The sequence below is a fragment of the Haliaeetus albicilla genome, chromosome 25 (assembly GCF_947461875.1).
Source record: "Haliaeetus albicilla chromosome 25, bHalAlb1.1, whole genome shotgun sequence".
Taxonomy (NCBI): domain Eukaryota; kingdom Metazoa; phylum Chordata; class Aves; order Accipitriformes; family Accipitridae; genus Haliaeetus; species Haliaeetus albicilla.
The window spans coordinates 17,907,402-17,924,616 of NC_091507.1; the positions used below are offsets into that span (position 1 = coordinate 17,907,402).

Genomic DNA, 17,215 nt, shown 5'->3' on the forward strand with positions numbered 1-17,215 from the left:
ACCAGATGTCCCTACTGGAAGCCCTGCAAAGCCCATTTATTTACACACCGAGTAGTTTGGTTACCAGGTGAGACAGGACCAGTGAGCAGTGCCAAGTGTGGTACCTCAGGTGCCAGTTTGCACTGGGGAAGCAGACGGGGAGTGAGGGCAGGAGAGGAAGGCATGGACCAAGCTCTCCTGCCTGCCCACGCTGCCACCGGCTCTCCCACCTGATGCTACTTACTCGTGCCTGGATGGTGTGCATTGCAGCTTTTTTTTTTTTTCCTTTTTTTTTTTTTTTGACAGTGGGAAAAAAATCAGAGCGGCTGCATAAAGAATGTAGTTGGAAAGGGCTTTTTATTCCCTAACAGGGTGATGCTGTGGCCAAGGTTTATCTGGGTCGGAGGAACCTGCAGAACTGGTATCTTCATACAAACTCCAGGTCTGTCTGTAACGCAAGGAACAGGACAGGCACATTAGGGCTTGCAAAATGACCTCTAATAGGCAAATGAAGCAGCCCTGAGGAAGAAGTGGCTATGAGCAGCACGAATCAACAGGAGTGAGTGTTGCATACCTTCATGCACCCACTATATGCTATATCTGTAATAAAATAGTCACAGCCCCAGACATGGGCTCTGCCGCGCTCGCACGTGCAAAGCTTTTGAACTGGTTGCTGTCGCTGTCGAGTCTGGTATGCTGTTCTGCTGCTGCTTATGTGGATGACCCCAACCTGAGCAAGAGTTTCTTGCCTCACTATGAACCTGATCACGGGGATGCTGTTGGCTCTTCACAAGATATGAGGCTACATGTTTTCACAGTGGACTATGACTATGTGCAAATTCCCTATGAAGTTACTCTTTGGATCCTCCTTGCCTCTCTTGCAAAAATAGGTAAGTAGAAAATGGGATCTTGGGTCCTCCTACCTCAACAAGAAGTTAAAAACGTATCATGTAACCAAGTATCTTCCATGCATTTTTGTAGCTGGGATCGTTTTTAAAGCTTCTGTCCTCAAAAACCAGGTGTGTTCATTACCATGACAATGACAAAATGCCACCTCTGAATGCTTCCAGCTTGCTTAAATAAATATAGGAGCTCTAACGCTCAGGTCTCTTGGGTTGTCTATGCTAGTGAGTAGCAACGGCAATCCCCTAAAACAGTGCTGTCCATCCCTTTTTCTAGTCTTTAAACATCACAAGATATCAGAATTTACAACCTGCTACAGCTGTAGAAATCAGTAACACCAGACTGAGACTTCAAGTGTATTGAATTTGGGGGAGAAAAGTGGGAAGAGTTCTTCCTTTGTGCAAATAATGGGAAACATTTCCCTAAGAGTCTTTGGTTTACATGTTTGCTGTTTGAAGTTGCTCAGAAATTAATACCAGGGGAGAGAGACCCAGAGTCTAAGAGGGTGTAGGTCATCAGAGATGTAGGGTAAGTGCCTTTGGAATACATACCAATACATCTAGCTTCTATTAGAGCTCCATGTAGGTATCTGAATGAAGAAAGGCAACTCATGGAGAAGTAGGGACTGCAATTAACATAGCAAAAATGCCTCGCTGTGTGTCTTACACTTTTGTATGGCTGGGCTCAAATTATTTTGACCATTTAGAATAATGCAGCAATATCAAATAAATGAAGAAGATGGTAATAATGTGAAGAGCTGCACACATGTGATCTCCCTGTCCTTTTGATCTTTCCATAGGATTTTCAAACATTACTATAGAACAGGCTGGTAGGTGTGACTGATGATTTTCTGGAGGTGGCCTGAAGATAAACATTTTTCATGTCATAGTCATGCAATTGACAAAAATCATTACCACTGACCATGATTTGCCAGTTTCATAATAGCTGATGATCTCAATCCAATTCCTATAAACAAATGTCTTTACTGCTAGAATAATAATAGAAATTTTCAGAAATCAAGTTTGTTGTTAGGGCATCAGCAGAGTGTATTAGCACTGAGCATATTGATCAATTCCTTTATTCATCATCCATAAAAGCACACAACTTGCCATATGGCTCATCTACTCAATATTCTTGTTTTGAAATATATATACTTTAGAAGAACTGTGTAATGCCTCCCAAGCAGACCTGTTCCTTAGCTGGGAGTTTTCAAATAATATTATTTTTGATGAAAAGTGTGGACCTGCTGACTTCCAACCTACTTGGAAGAAAGAGTTAGTCTGAATAATCTGGTTACCCAGGGAAGAAGTTTTCCAAACTGTTAAAAATGCTAAGTGTTTTATTCAGGTATTATCTTTCTGGGTTTCAAGATTTCAGGGTGGGAAACATTCCTGAGGTCTTGAAAGGCAAAACAATCCCCTTATTCTGTAAAACTGATGGAAGACTTGAACATTTTTTTTTTTTTCACTAAAAAAGGAGATGAGTAGAGTTATGATCTTAACATACTTTTTGATAAAAACAAATAGTGTCCTAAATAAATTATTTAAAAATTCATAAAAATATTTTTCTTTTCCTTTACTTTTGAACAGTGATAATCCGAGGTTCACAGAAATGCAGTCATGACATTAGCTTCTAGAGTTATGGGATGAAGGTTTACCTAGCTTCGGGCATGGAGACACAGCCAATGGATTTATAGGTTTCTTAGTCTGCCACATTCTCATTCTTGTAAATCCTGAAAAATTCCTTACATTTTTTAGTAGAGGCACCTCTCATTCGCAACATGATTACACAGTTCCTGGTATAGCGACTAAACGAGCTAGGCATTATCTCAGTACTGGTATCAGTATTCGTGTTTGTTAAATGGGAAGAAGTATATAACATTTATACGGTAAGCGTAGCTGTCCCTCTGTAAAAGAGCTTGGCTACCTCTATGTTTGTAAACTAACGAGCCCCCGGTGAGGAAGCTGCGTGTGACTGTCCGTACCACACCGGTGTTGGTGTCCTCCTTCTCAGCTCTGGCCGACGTCGACAAGCCTTCGCCCAGGCAGTGCCCGGGCAGGCTGGGGGCCAGGATCGGTTCCCACAGGCAGTTTGGATGTGACCGCTTCTTGCTGGGGTAGGGAAGAGAATTTGGCTGTATGGATGCAAGTTGAACCTTTCTGCTTGGAAAAATCTTTGGCCTGCTTAATTTGCTAGTCTAGACGCAACCTTTATTCCAGTGTGGAAAAAAAATCCCTTAGGACGCATTATTTTCTCAGATATTTGATCAGCTCTGCTGAAATCACTGGTTTTGTTTCAGTAAACTAGCTCGTAAGGTTCTTTACAAAATACTGTTTGCCTTATGTCGGAACAGCAGTTTTCCCAGAAAAATTAGGTTAATCGGCTTGTGCAAAGCCTTACGTTACTGTGGCTTGATTCCTGCTGCTTTGGATATTTTGTTGTTCATGAGTGCTCACTCCCGCTGTCTGTGGATCACCTGGAGTCCACGCAATGCTTCACGGGAGTGCTGGAAGTGGAGGGAGCTGAGCAGACCGTGGCATCTGAGCTGCTCCCTGCTCCCTTGGGCTTCTCCAGGTTCCTGGTCAGCCCAAATCCAGTGGGAGCTCTGCAGCCAGGGACCCTCCTCAGCAGCTGCCTTCCAACCTGCAGCCAGGGATTTTGCTCACTTTGAGATGGAAGGACAAGACTGTGTGTCGGAGGTTTGGCAGTAGCGGTTGGGCAGCAAGGATTCTTGAAGAGTGTTTTCTTTCCAAATTGCAGAGTACCTTTTCAAAGCGGTTTCTGCATTCCTAGAAGTGGAGCTTAGACTCAGGCACGCTTGCTTAGAAATCGAGAGCTGGGGAGCGGAAAAAGAAGAGATTCATGGCCAAACTCTTCCCCTGCTTTAGTGACACAAGTCTGGGAATGTTTAATTTTGAAGGGAACAGTACTGCCTGTTTTTACATTCATAATCCTAAGAACAAAACCTGACTCCCTGAAGACAAAGTATTCAAAGGCAGGCAAAACATCTGTCTGATACCAGGTTAATTTAAACTTGAATAATACCCTTAATGTTTTATTCAAGGTTTCCATCTCTATCACCGCTTACCAAGACTCATGCCTGAAAGCTGCATCCTGATTGCCATTGGAGCACTAGTAGGAGCGATCATCTTTGCTTCTGATCACAAATCTCCACCAGTGATGAACACAAGTATTTACTTCTTGTATCTCCTTCCACCCATCATCCTGGAGGAGGGCTATTTCATGCCAACTCGCCCATTTTTTGAAAACTTTGGGTCCATCCTGTGGTGGTCTGTGCTGGGATCTCTGGTAAACTCATTTGGGATTGGGCTCTCCCTCTACGGAGTTTGCCAGATCGAAGCCTTCAGTCTGACCGACCTGGACCTGCTGCAGAACCTGCTTTTTGGCAGCATGATTTCAGCTGTGGATCCTGTGGCAGCCCTGGTAGTTTTTGAAGAAGCCTCCGTTAATGAGCAGCTTTACATGATGATCTTTGGAGAATCATTGCTAAATGATGGCATAACTGTGGTGAGTTTCTTTCCACTCCTTGTTTTCCCCTCTTTAATCTCTTGTGGCTTGTAGGGTTATTGGGCAAAGGACAAGGAGATCCTAGATACATTATTTTATGAATACTCCACTCCATTACACACAAGTAATTTAACGTATCTAAAGATTACATCTTATATTAACTCTTTCATAAACGTGTTGTTTTAGAGCTGCTGGAACAGGGAAGCATACACATACACAACAGACATCACATCTTGCTCTTGCATTCACTGAAGTGAATGGACAAGCTACAGCTGATTCTGCTGGTAGGCTCAGTGTAGGTCCTAGGAACGTTCTTGACATCGTGCAAGCAAATAAATAGAAAATTGTACTGCTTAAAGATTGAAGGCTTCTACAAAGTTTCCCAGAGACCTTAGACAGGAATTCCAAAAGCCACTAATAAGTTTGCATAACTTGTTTATATCAGTAAAAAAATTGACATCTGACGAATGTTCACCTTTCTTGGCTGTCTTATCTCAAGCATCTAGAGACAATGCTTCTGCAATAAAAGAGATTTCATTTGGTTTTTTGTGGTTTGGTTTTGTTTTGTTTTGTTTAAATAGGAAAAGCATGTTTTTACAGAGCTCCTTTTGCTAATACTTTTCCCCCTTTCTCATTAGTTTTACTAAAACTTGGAGCAACCTGAAGTTCTAGCTATGAACCACAATTGAAAAAAACACTTAGAACACGCATGTTTTTCAGGGAAGAAATTTCAAGCAGGAAATTCTTTGCTCAGAAACCAACAGGAGTGCTCATGTGCTGCAAGTTAACTGCAAGTTAAGGAGTTTTGCTAGATAAGATCTTTACAGAATTTAAATCACAGGAATCTAAAACACATAAAAACTATTCAGATACTGTTATATATGTGGTACGGCACAACCTGGACTTGTAAAATCTGTACAGAGTTCATTGCTGAAGGGCTTCATGGGAGAAGTGCAGTTTATGAGTAATGTGAAAAGGAAAAGGAATGAAGTAATTTCTTGCAGCCACAGCCTATTGATCACAAATCCTTCTTGGTGAATCAGATGTAGGGCTGATGTAGAACTAAGGGACAAATGTTACTTAACTTTACATGTAAACTGCTTATGTGTTATAGTTGTAACAAAAGAATCCGCAATGCATCTATCACTTCCACTTGTCTTTTTGGTTCCTTCTAGTGTAGACCTCAAAAAATAATACCTCTTCCTCACTCTGGAAGAGCTTGTTTCATCTTTTTTTTTGACTGGCTCTTTACCTTGCCTTCCCTTTGTTCCCAGCTGCTATTTATGATGTGGGTCCAACTCATGGTGGTATGTACCTGAGCTTTCAGTCAGGATCCTGTTACAGCATAAATGTGGGGTGAGAGAAAGCCTTTAAAAACCTGGTATTTAGGCACTTCTCAGCAGCACTAGGTGTGTTAGGAAAAAAGAAGAAAGGGCTGTACATGGGGAATATCGGCTACATGGCTGTGAGCTCCCTTTGCCCCAGGCACCCTCATCTTTGCAATCAGTTTGTCAGCTCCTGCTGATGCATTTCTGCATCACCCACCTCTCATCCACTATCTGGGCATTCAAATTTTGAAAATCTCTACCTGGCTTCATGTTTGAGAAGACTGAAGTATTTGTCACCTGGATGGAGCCCAATGGGTGGCTTTCTCCTCTGCGATACCCCACTTGCTTTTTTAAAGGCTTTAAAAGTGTTTATCTCAGGTGTCTTATCTTACCATTTCCTCCCTGTTTCTCTCTTAACAGTTTCCTTTGAGTTAACTTTCTGTGTTTAAAAAGATAATATCACCAAGATATATTAAGCATACATATTTTTTGATTGTTTAAATACAAATATCCTGGTTCTCTCCAGTCTGCTTAACAGCTTGAACATTTTTTTCCCCAGCAGGAAAAACTGGTATGAATTTTGCTGAACTTGTGTATTACATTTGAGGCAACAATAGCTCCCTCTCCTATATTTAGTTCAATATCCTGGTATAAAAAAATTGCAAAATAATAGACTGTGGAATTAAAATGATGATTTAGGAGGTGTGCCTTTGACTTAAGGGACTGGGTCAAAAGTGGATAATTTACCCTTTTTACCCATTTGTACCTTTTCCCATTCTCCTCAGCCAGGCCATGTCCATGGATGGAACAAGAAGGCTCCAGGTCCTGTTAATTGCTCCTTTTCCCAATTGCTTCTGAGTAGACTGTTAGTATTTGAATAGCGCAGACAGCAACAGGACTGGTCCTAACACGTATCATACATTAGGGGAGTTTCAAAGCCCTGTTCAAAACAGTGATGTTGGTAAACTCAGTGCAGATTTCAAACTTGAACAGAGGTGGAGGATCCTGATTTTGCTGCAAAGGATTTCAAGCATCTGAAGCTCTGCTCCTGCATATACACAGACCATTTTTGTCTCAACAGGAGCTGAGCACCTGTGTACATCAGGAAACAGAATATTTCCCCGGACTCCTTCAACTCTGAGGCTTGATTTTAGAAACACTGAGAACACCTATACATCACGCTGTACTCAAATTGGAGTGGCAGTGACTACTTTCTCTAGTGGTGTCCTCTCTTCTTTGTATGCGGTAGCAGAGCAGTTAAAAGAAACCTACTGCATGATGGAGGCCCAAGTAAAATTGATTTCTTTATTTGTGGGGATTTGAATTTACCTCTCTGGGATGTACGGGCGCTAGGAAGGAGGATGGAGATATTCTCTGCTCCTGCTGTTGAAGTTGACCCACTCTGTTTAGAGTAAAATTAAATGCATGTGGTCAGAAAGAGTTACCAGGGTGGAAAGAAAGAGTTATCATCAGGGCTGCCTGTGTTGGTGGTTAAGGCAGTCACTTGAAATTCTTTTTTCCAACGCTTCTGATGTGGATGGTACGTGCAATGTTTGTACCATCTCGACAGCCGGAGCAGGGACCCGTCCGCGGGGAGGACCCTGTGGTGAGCAGTGTCACGCTCTCTCTTCCTCTCCCTGGCTCTAACAGCCAGCCAGTGGTACACCACCACACGGTAACGCCCCCCAAAAAAACCCCAAAGCACAACTTTCTCAGAGTTGTTAAATGAGGCCAACTATCAATCCATCCCTTCTTTTTGAGTGGAGAAGGGCACCCTAAGCTGATTCAGGTTTTATACCATACGAAGAATTAAAGTATTTCATTTACTGGCATAAACACTGCAACGTTACATGGAGCCTTACTTGTATGACGCGGTGCAGGATGTTGTACAGAACAGTTTACTCCCACAAAGCATGTTGCAAAGAAATGGAAATTATGTCATATTTCCATAATTTCCATTGTAATGCCAATTCAGTTATATCATATAGACAGTTTAGGAACTAGAAAAAGAGAGAAAAACTTACCAAGTCATTTGCTGAGAATAATTTGCTTTATTCATGTCAGCATAGATTCATGCCTTGGTATCACTTATAAAGAATCACAAGTCTTAGGAAGAGGGTGAAGTCTGCAAGAAGGGGGGAACAGCAACAAAACAGGCTTTGTAATGAAAAGCTATATGGTAAGTACAGTAAGGTTTCTTTACTGTGGAGACATGAAGCCTCTTTTCCTTATCAGCCACTGAAGAGCCTAATTTCATACATGGTTATTAGGAAAAGGCACCTCTGGGTATTTTCTCACATGAAACATTTTGTTGTGTTTTGCCTGTCCCACAGAAATATTAGCAATGAGCCTCCTGGAGAACAGGCTGTGTGACAGCTCAAGGTCATATGTTCCCAGCAGCAATTTAAGATTAGATAGTAGCTGGGGAATAATTATTATCCTAATGAGCTTGACTCTTCTACCTGCAAATATCTACTTTAATCTTCTTAATAGCCTTCTGGAATTAACTATATGAAGAAGAAAGACCAAATAAAACTAGATAAGGCAAATGATTTTGGTCCATTTTGCATTTTTGAACTAATGCTTTGGTGCAACAGCTTTGGAGAGCTGGTGGCTTTAGTTGTTCCCCAAATTCTCTTGAAAACTTAAAGGTGACTTTCATGTGTCACACACTGCCTGTAAACAGATCTGACAGGACTTAATGTTAACCGACTGTCAGCAACCTCTAAGACCTTTTTATTACTACACCACTCATTACTGTGGAAACTTTCTATTAGTTTCTAAAAGATGAATGAAAGTAGAATATACTGAAGATTTTTCATCATGAATTTCTGCAGAAAAGATGTTATTGATAATAGAAGTATAGTAAACTTATCTGCTCTGAACTAAATGAAACTACCTTTACAGACCAAATTATATAATGTAGCAAATTCAATCTTTCTTCTAATCTGACACTGTTTTCTTTTTATTTTTGTCATTCCAAGCTTTCTAGTCAAAATATATGTGTGAAGGATCTTTAGGCCATTTATAAAGCTACAACTTTTGTCTTCCACTTTGAGATTGACACAGAGTTCCTGGGAGGCAGGTTAAGTGGCATCAAACCCAAAACATGTAAGGATAGAGAGGCTGTATTTATCTAGCGAGAGACAATATGAAACCGAGGCTACCGTTTTCCTTTCCCTTCCCTTCCCTTCCCTTTCCCTTCCCCTTCCCTTCCCCTTCCCTTCCCCTTCCCTTCTTCCTTTCCCATTCCCAGTGATGTTTCATGATGTTTATGTCAAGTGGTATTGAAAAACATTGAACATTCCAGAGTCCATCTAATGAAGTGTGTCCAGCCTAATGATCATACACACAACCTAAATGGGTTTTAAATCAAAAGTGTGATTCTTAGTCGCTGCCCTGCCCCATCCTGACTCAGAAGGAGAACATGGAAGGGAGGGCCTGGGGTTGGTAAGATACTCAGCTGGGCTTTCAACATCTGCTACAAAGATCAATAATTAAGTTTACCTTCAGAAATCAAAAAAGCATGGGTGTTTTTCAGTTACTTCAATTGCATCTGATCCCCCAGGGTTTTACTGTTATTATGTAACCATTTACCCCCCCTTTTTTTTTTTTTGCTATTTTTTCAGGACATTTAACAGAACCTTAATTCTGGGACTTGTTAAGAACCAGCTGAGATTTCAACTGTTATTTTGCTGAGCTGTCTAAAGGAATTTTAGGCATATATATATATATATATACACACCACCCCCACCCCCCCCCCATGAAATGAATAAGCCTGCCAGGTTCAGAAAGATGCCTGACTGCTGTCTCCTTATTTTCACACATAGGTTTTATATAACATCTTCATCGCCTTCACCCAGATGCACCGGTACGAAGAAATTGAATCTGTCGATGTCTTTGCTGGCTTCGCTCGCTTCTTCGTGGTGGGGCTGGGTGGCGTGTTGTTTGGCATCGTCTTTGGATTCGTTTCGGCACTCATGACTCGATTCACCCACAACGTTTCCGCTATCGAACCCCTGCTGGTCTTCATGTTCAGCTACCTGTCTTACTTGTCCGCTGAAACCCTTTACATCTCGGGCATTTTGGCGTGAGTATCCCTTTTGGCTTTTTGGATGCCCTCTCGAGGGAAGCGACATTGTTTTGAGGAGGTGGTTTGTTTGAGGTTGGTACAATACATGCATTTTCAGTTTCTGGCCTAGAGATCTGCAGTGGATAGCTTTTAAGGGATCTGTAAAATGCAGTGGTAACTCGGAAAAGCAAATCCATAGTCATCATAGACATAGATGTACTACTGAGGAGTGCGTATCTGCTCTGAAATTTTTTTAGATTTTTGCTGGTTGGAAAAGATACTGCAAGCTGTGGGTAAGATGACTAGTGCTGCCTCCATCTGGCTGCTACCTCTGGTAAGATCAGCAGAATGAGAGAATGATTCGATAATAGATCAGTGTAACTGTCTTTACTTCTAAGCATCATCACTATGCAATTACAAGAGAGATTAAAAGTAATGAGTATGGAAAACAGAATAAAGGACATCTGAGTTCTTGCTTTTGTATACAGCTGTGAACATCAGCTTTAACATAATTTACTGGAATTACATTACATTTGAACAGCATCACTGGAACTGAACTGGGCAAAACCAGGCATCAAGCACATATGCATACATATACTTATGTATGTGGATATTGACAGTCATATTTTGATGCGACCAGGATAGCTTGATACTGCTGTAATGCTGGGGACTGCTTCCTTAAAGTGCTGTGACGGCATGGGTGCCCACTGCAGAGAGAAAGCTGGCAGGTCTATCGACCGCAGTAAATGCGGAGAGGGTGAGTATTGTGGGAAGGAAAGAGGACAGCGGCAGGAAAGGGGTCAGAAGAGAAAGGAAGGAATAAGGGTGAGAGTGAGAGACTTTACGAGAAAACTGCTGGTAAGTGAATTTCAAAGAAACCACACCAAACAGCCCCTCAGCAGGGTATAGTGGAAAAAAATGGGAACCTGATTGTGGTAAATGCTCCAGCTAGTGCTGCTGGCTGCTGCAGGCTCAGTGCCCAGCTGGTGGGAGGCAGCAGCCTTGCATGGCCTCTGTTGGGGCTGAGCTTGCGTGCTGGGTCTTGTGGGCTCTGGTGCTGCAGAAGGGAGTTCCCTTTATTGAGGGCAAACCAGTTTAAACCTAACAAATACAACCGTGTGGCTGTTGATGTCCAGACAGGTGCATTTACTCACCTCCGCTTGTCAAACCCTGATTTCATAGAATCATAGAGTCATAGAATAGTTTGGGCTGGAAGGGACTTTTAAAGGTCATCTAGTCCAACCCCTCTGCAACGAGCAGGGACATCTTCAACTTGATCAGGTTGCTCAGAGCCCTGTCCAGCCTGACTTTGAATGTTTCCAGGGATGGGGCATCTACAACCCCTCTGGGCAACCTGTTCCAGTGTTTCACTACCCTCCTTGTAAAAAATTTCTTCCCTATATCTAGTCTAAATCTATCCTCTTTTAGTTCATTACCACCTGTCCTATTGCAAGAGGCACTACTAAAAAGTTTATCTCCATCTTTCTTATAAATGCCCTTTATGTATTGAAAAGCCGCAATAAGGTCTCCCTGGACCTTCTCTTCTCCAGGCTGAACAACCCCAATTTGTTCAGCTTCAGAGTAGAACTGGGTTTGTAAAAAAAACCTTTGCAGGATGGCCCTGGGAAGCAATATCTGAATATTTAACCATATTAAATAAGGAGAAATGTTTTTCTGAGCAATTAGACAAAGCAGACACGTCTTGTACAATGTTTTGCACATCCAACACATTTGTTCTGATTGAGGTGACTGGTGACTTTAGTTGAGCAGGGTTAGACCTACTATGTAGTGAGCACTAATACAGTATGGACCCTTTCTTACCTGCGCTGCCCAAAATGCTGCTTCCTTGCCTATTCATTACACTATGCTACATAGCTCTTTGTTTCTTTTGCTTCTTATTTTCATTAGAGTGCTGAAATTATTAGTAATAGAAGAATGTTAATATAATTGGGATTTATTATTCTTACTGCTTCATTAAGGAAATTATTGCTTGGTTTAGGGATGGGAACTTATTGTCACCTTTCTGAATTATTGAGGAATTCATTCATTTTTCACTTGGATCATGAAAGTCAATTATGCATGTGTCTCTGAAAATCAACAGTATTAAACATTAATGCCTAATGGTCTTGTCTTAGAGTGTCCTTGGACCCGCTAAATGTCTCAGCTCCACGAGAATACCCTTGAGATTTCTTCAGTGGAAATTAAATGAGCAGAAACTAGATGAAGGGTTATTTAATGAACAGTCAGCATTCTCTGAATTCACAAGTTTGGAAAAATATCGTCACAAGAATCCCCCAAGGACTAAAATAATATCAGTAGAAACTAGACAGAAGATGGAATATGTTACTAGCATAGCACTCTGTCTACATATTACCTATGGCCATGGAAAATGAAGCAGGGAAGAGGAAAGCCCCTTCAGTAGGGCTGCTCAAAGACTACTGCTCCTTGTGGTTGTTACCAGCATCTCTGCTGGGTAGCTGCTGATGCCTCTGAAGCAGGCTCTAGTCTTCATTAACAGCAAAGAGATGGAAACCATCCCTTGGCTTCGTTAGGCACATTCCCCACACCCTGGGTAACTAAAAGGGGGGAAGGACACCTCTGTAGGATAACTGAATTTCTCTCTGCTGTGGGTGGGGAGTCACTGAAGCTTACCCTGGCCCTGGCAGCGAGCCCTCAGGAGCTTTGGCCTTGACCACCATGTTCTCCCACCACCACCTCCTCAAAGAAGAAGATCACTAAGAGGCAGGTTGCCCCCCTCTAACCGATCCGTCCATAGGCTGGTACAAAACCGACCTGCCCTTTGTTTGAGACTCAAATATTTGGTGCTTGGTGGCTGTAGGTTAGGCATTCAGGATAAAATGGACTTTGAACTGGAACGTGATATCCTCACTTCCTCGTCGGGAAGGCTGACTGCTTTGCTTCCTTTTTCCTGTATGCAAAATGGATTTGTAAAGCTGAATGCACATGCTCTTCTATCTAATGAAATAGCTAATGTTACTGAAGAAATAAAATGCTTCTTGATATTAGGAAGGTCAGAGGCTGGTGATGGAGAGCGCAGGTAATGAAGGCTGAGGTTGTTCTTAAATGAAAAGAAAAACAGGTCGTGGCTGATCTCTGATGTTTTGCCTGGTACAGGATGACAGCATGTGCGGTGACAATGAAAAAATACGTGGAGGAGAATGTTTCCCAGAATTCCTATACCACAATAAAATATTTCATGAAGATGCTGAGCAGCGTCAGCGAGACCCTGATTTTTGTGTTCATGGGAGTGTCTACGGTGGGGAAAAACCACGAGTGGAACTGGGCCTTCATTTGCTTCACTCTGCTCTTCTGCCTCATTTGGCGGACACTGAGTAAGTCGGCTTTTTCAGGCAACCTTCTCTGCACTTCTGAGAGAAACCCTTTGGTACAAAGGTATGTTAGAAAAGTCTGTGCGGACTGGCATAACCAGTTTAATAATGAATTTACTAGGCTTATGTTACTGACAAGTTAATTTCACAAATCTACACGTGGACAAAAAGAGGGAAAAAGCCCCAAACAAATCTGAATGCCAGTCTCCAAGCACAGACTTTATGATTAGGTGAGAATGGAATATTTTAAGCAAAATTAAAATATTACCATGATTATGTCTATACAGACACTTATATCTTAGTTAACTATATGCCCTTGGGTAAGTGGGCTTCATAATGATTTCATTGCACACTGTAATTAACTTACTAATTAGATAATGTACATCACCATGCTTCTGGTGCCATAACACTACAGGTCCTGGGCCAGGAGTGCCGGAGGCATTGAAAAAGAGGGAAGGTGAAAATTAGCACTGCTACATAACAGAACAGGGACTCTATTTCCTTCCTTATACCACATCTAAGCCAACCATGCCATACTAGTGCTCCTCACAAGTCAGCTCTGAAGTTTTAAACTGCTAGAAAAGAGTGCCTGTTTGAAATTACTCCATTTCTACACACAGTGTCTCGCCATTCCTGCAAAGGTCTCCTACTTCCTAATCTCCGAGACTGGGATCCCTCCAGCTTGGGCAGGGCAGTTTCCAGACGATGTCACACAAGCTGTGGGACACAATTTCTCATCCGCTTCTAATGTCCAGGATAGGTTGACAGTAACATTGAAAAAGGAGAAGCAATAAGAAGGCTGGTTGTGTTCTGTGGGTAGTAGCAGTCCCGGCAGAATTCTTGTATGAGCTGCTCTTGTGCCTGTTAGCGAATTTACTGCAACTGTGGAAGCAGAGAGGCAACACGTTGCCATCTTCTCCCTCATTTACTAGTACCGTCCAGCCAAACATTCTAGCTGACATAAAAAAGGGAATGACCTACTGGGTCAGACCAACCCTCTGGCAGTGTCTTCAACAGAGCCTGTGGGAGATGCTAATTAGGAAAGGCTTGCAAGCCTCGCCACTTTCTGAGCTCTCTTCACCTCCTACATCCTCAGCATCTACAGTCACTGTGTTAGGGATGTGAGAGGGTACACTCCTTGCCTACACTATATAGGGGTCTGGTTTGGACCTGTTGCCCATGAATTATGCCATACTTTTTTTGAACGTGAATATTCTGTACCAGGTTGAGTTACAACTGCTGCAACAGAAGGCAAATGCATTTACTCTGGAGAGGTCATGAATTATGGAACACATCCTACTTATCCACTGATATGTGTCATTTCAATTTAGTTAAAAATATGAGTGAATGATACTTTTGTAATGAAAGATGTTTTGAAAGTAGTCCACAAGAAAAGGCCAAAAATACAATTATGCAGGCAATCTTATTTCTGACATTTTTAAACTTCTGAGTGCCTGAATTGGCCATCTTAATAACATTCTTCTGGAATTTCAGTAAGATTTTTCAGAGTAGTTTATATTTTTAAAGAAAATGAGAAATCCAAATATTCCATCAGGTGGCCTTGGAGGAGATAATCTGAGCACTGAAATTTAGGCACGTACCTTGGCTAACTAAGTTAGTAGGTCAGTTCCCCCATGCTTCATTTATAATTAAAGGAGGCCCTGCTGGAGCATCCTGTGGGACAGAAGTCTACGTTGGGCACCTGCCACCACCTCCTCCAGCCTTCAGCCCTTGTCTATATTCCCTTTACATACAGAGGCCAGGCTTGAGCTTGGACATTGGCCCAGCATCACCTGCTATGGTACTGAGGAGGAACAAGACCTGTCAGGTGATTCATCAGGGCCAGCTCTGCCCTCAAGGGGAAGGCAAAAATGGCTTGAGAGGAAAAGGCAAGTGATAGTTGCTGGAGACTGGTTGATGAATCAGCTGTAGAATAGGCTTTGTCTTCTCTACCACTCACAAAGAAGGAAGAAATGGATGAAGATGTGAAGATTCAGGGGAGCCTTAATTGCAGTGACCATAAGACCGTGGATGCTAAGATTCTGAGAGGAGTGAGCAAGCTGACAAACAGCAGAATTACAACCCTGGACTTCAAAGAGCAGACTTTGGCCAGTTGAAGTGGTTGTTCATCTGGGAAGGGAATTGGCTGGACCGCTGGGCTGAAAATACTCATCTAGCTTGTGGCTAATGGCATCCCTCAGGGCTCAGTACAGAGACCAATATTGTTTTAATGTCTTCATCAGTGACCTGGAGGATGGAATGGAGTGCACACTGAGCAAGTTTGTGGCTGACACCAAACTGCAGGGAGCAGTCAATATTCTGGATGGCTTCCATTCAAAGGGACCTGGACAGGCTGGAGAAATGGGCTGAGAGAAAGCTCCTGAAGTTCAGGAAGAGCACAGGCAAGGACTTACATGTGGGTTGGAATAACTCCATGCATAGGCTTGGAGTCTAGTAAGCACCTCTGCAGAAAAGAACCTGGCCTGGTAGACAACAGGTTGAACATAAGCCAGAATTATGTCCTTGTGACAAAGGTCAACCGTGTCCTGGGCTACATTAGCAAGTGTGTAGCCAGCAAGTCCAGCAAAGTGTTTCTTTCCCTCTTGTCAGCACTGGTGGAAGTGTGTGCTGGCTCCAGAGTGCTCTCTCCAGTGCTGGGCTCCCCAGTATAGGAAGGACATAGAGGTTCTGGATCAAGTGCAATAGAGGCCACCAACCTGATCAGAGGCTGGAACACTGGACGTACAAGGAGAGTCTGAGAGGTCTGGTCTATGCAGCCTGGGGAAGAAATGGCACAGGAGAGACCTTCTTACTTTCTACGAGTACCCGATCAGAAGAGAGAGAGGAGATGGAGCCAGATAATTCTCAGACGTGCACAGCAATAGGACAAGAGGCAACAGACACAAGCTGGAACATGGGACATTCTGATTAGACAGTAGGAGCCCATTTCTTAACATGAGGGTGATCCAATATTTTAACAGTGGCCCAGCTCTCCATTCTTAAAGGCATTCAAGACTTGACTGGAGCTTTGACCAACCTGATCTGATTAGCTCTGCTTTGAGTAGGGAGTTGGATGACCTCCAAAGGTCTTTCCAGCCTACAGTACTCTGAGTCTAATGTTTGGGACCAGCTAAGTGTTGGCATCAAACATCTGAGATTAAGGTGCTATTTCTTAAATCTCTCAGGTGGCTTATCCCTCAGTCAAAAAAAAAAAAAAAAGAAATACCAGAGGAGGAAGCTGTTGGCTTGACCCTCAAAGCCCATACACATTTCAAGACCTTTGACTTTTAAGCCTGGCAGCCCTGAAGGAAGGCATTTAAATGAGCGGAAAAGGAGGAAAGGGGAAACCTGTGAAGGTTCAAGTATGAGTATCTGAACAGCTCTATTATATAGGGATGACACAAGTTCTGAGCAGTAGAGGTGATACGATTCTTGTGGGTTGACAGCAAAAAGAAAGTAATTAAATGTTTTCTTACTAATCCTGGACCAAGCATGGCCTCTAAGTTTTTAAAGCCTTACTTTCAGAGCCTTACTTTTGGATTCTGTATTGGAATATCCTTCCAATCAAGACAGAAGTGCTCTCCTGATACAAAAGCTGTTTTGCTGCCACATGTCCATCCTTCTCTCAAACACCAAGGGGAGTGCTAGAGCTTTCTTGAGGAAGGCTGAGATATTTTCCGCTAAATTTGTTTGAAAAAATGATTACAACATTTTCTCTGAAGCTTGAATAAAATAAAGAGAATTGGCCTGAGGGTGATACCTCACATACACAGTTTCAGTCTGAGTAGCTGATGTCTAGCATAGTTATAAGCAGCCAAAAAAAGGTTTTAAGCAGTATCCAGCAACCTACACAACATGATGCTGCTACTGGCCTTACCTACATTAATCCACTGAGTTTATCAGTGACAGCTGTGTAAAATAACACCAGTAATTATCAGCATTTGTCAGCTTTTACTTCAGTAATTTAACAGTTTCAACACAAAACATAGTATACATGTTTCTTATGGAAGATGAAGAAGATTAAAAGTAAATCAAGTAAATTGCTAAATGTACTC

General features: G+C 42.3%; 1 protein-coding gene across 1 annotated transcript in view; it reads left to right on the forward strand.

The window, feature by feature from the left end:
• Positions 1-568: 568 nt before the first annotated feature.
• SLC9A4 (solute carrier family 9 member A4) overlaps positions 569-17,215 on the forward strand; it is a 38,032-nt gene continuing 21,385 nt past the window's right edge. Inside the window, exons 1-4 of the mRNA XM_069770134.1 lie at positions 569-869; positions 3,947-4,410; positions 9,569-9,828; positions 12,946-13,163. Coding sequence (XP_069626235.1) covers positions 608-869; positions 3,947-4,410; positions 9,569-9,828; positions 12,946-13,163 — 1,204 coding nt within the window. The 5' untranslated portion in view covers positions 569-607. The remainder of the gene's footprint in view (positions 870-3,946; positions 4,411-9,568; positions 9,829-12,945; positions 13,164-17,215) is intronic.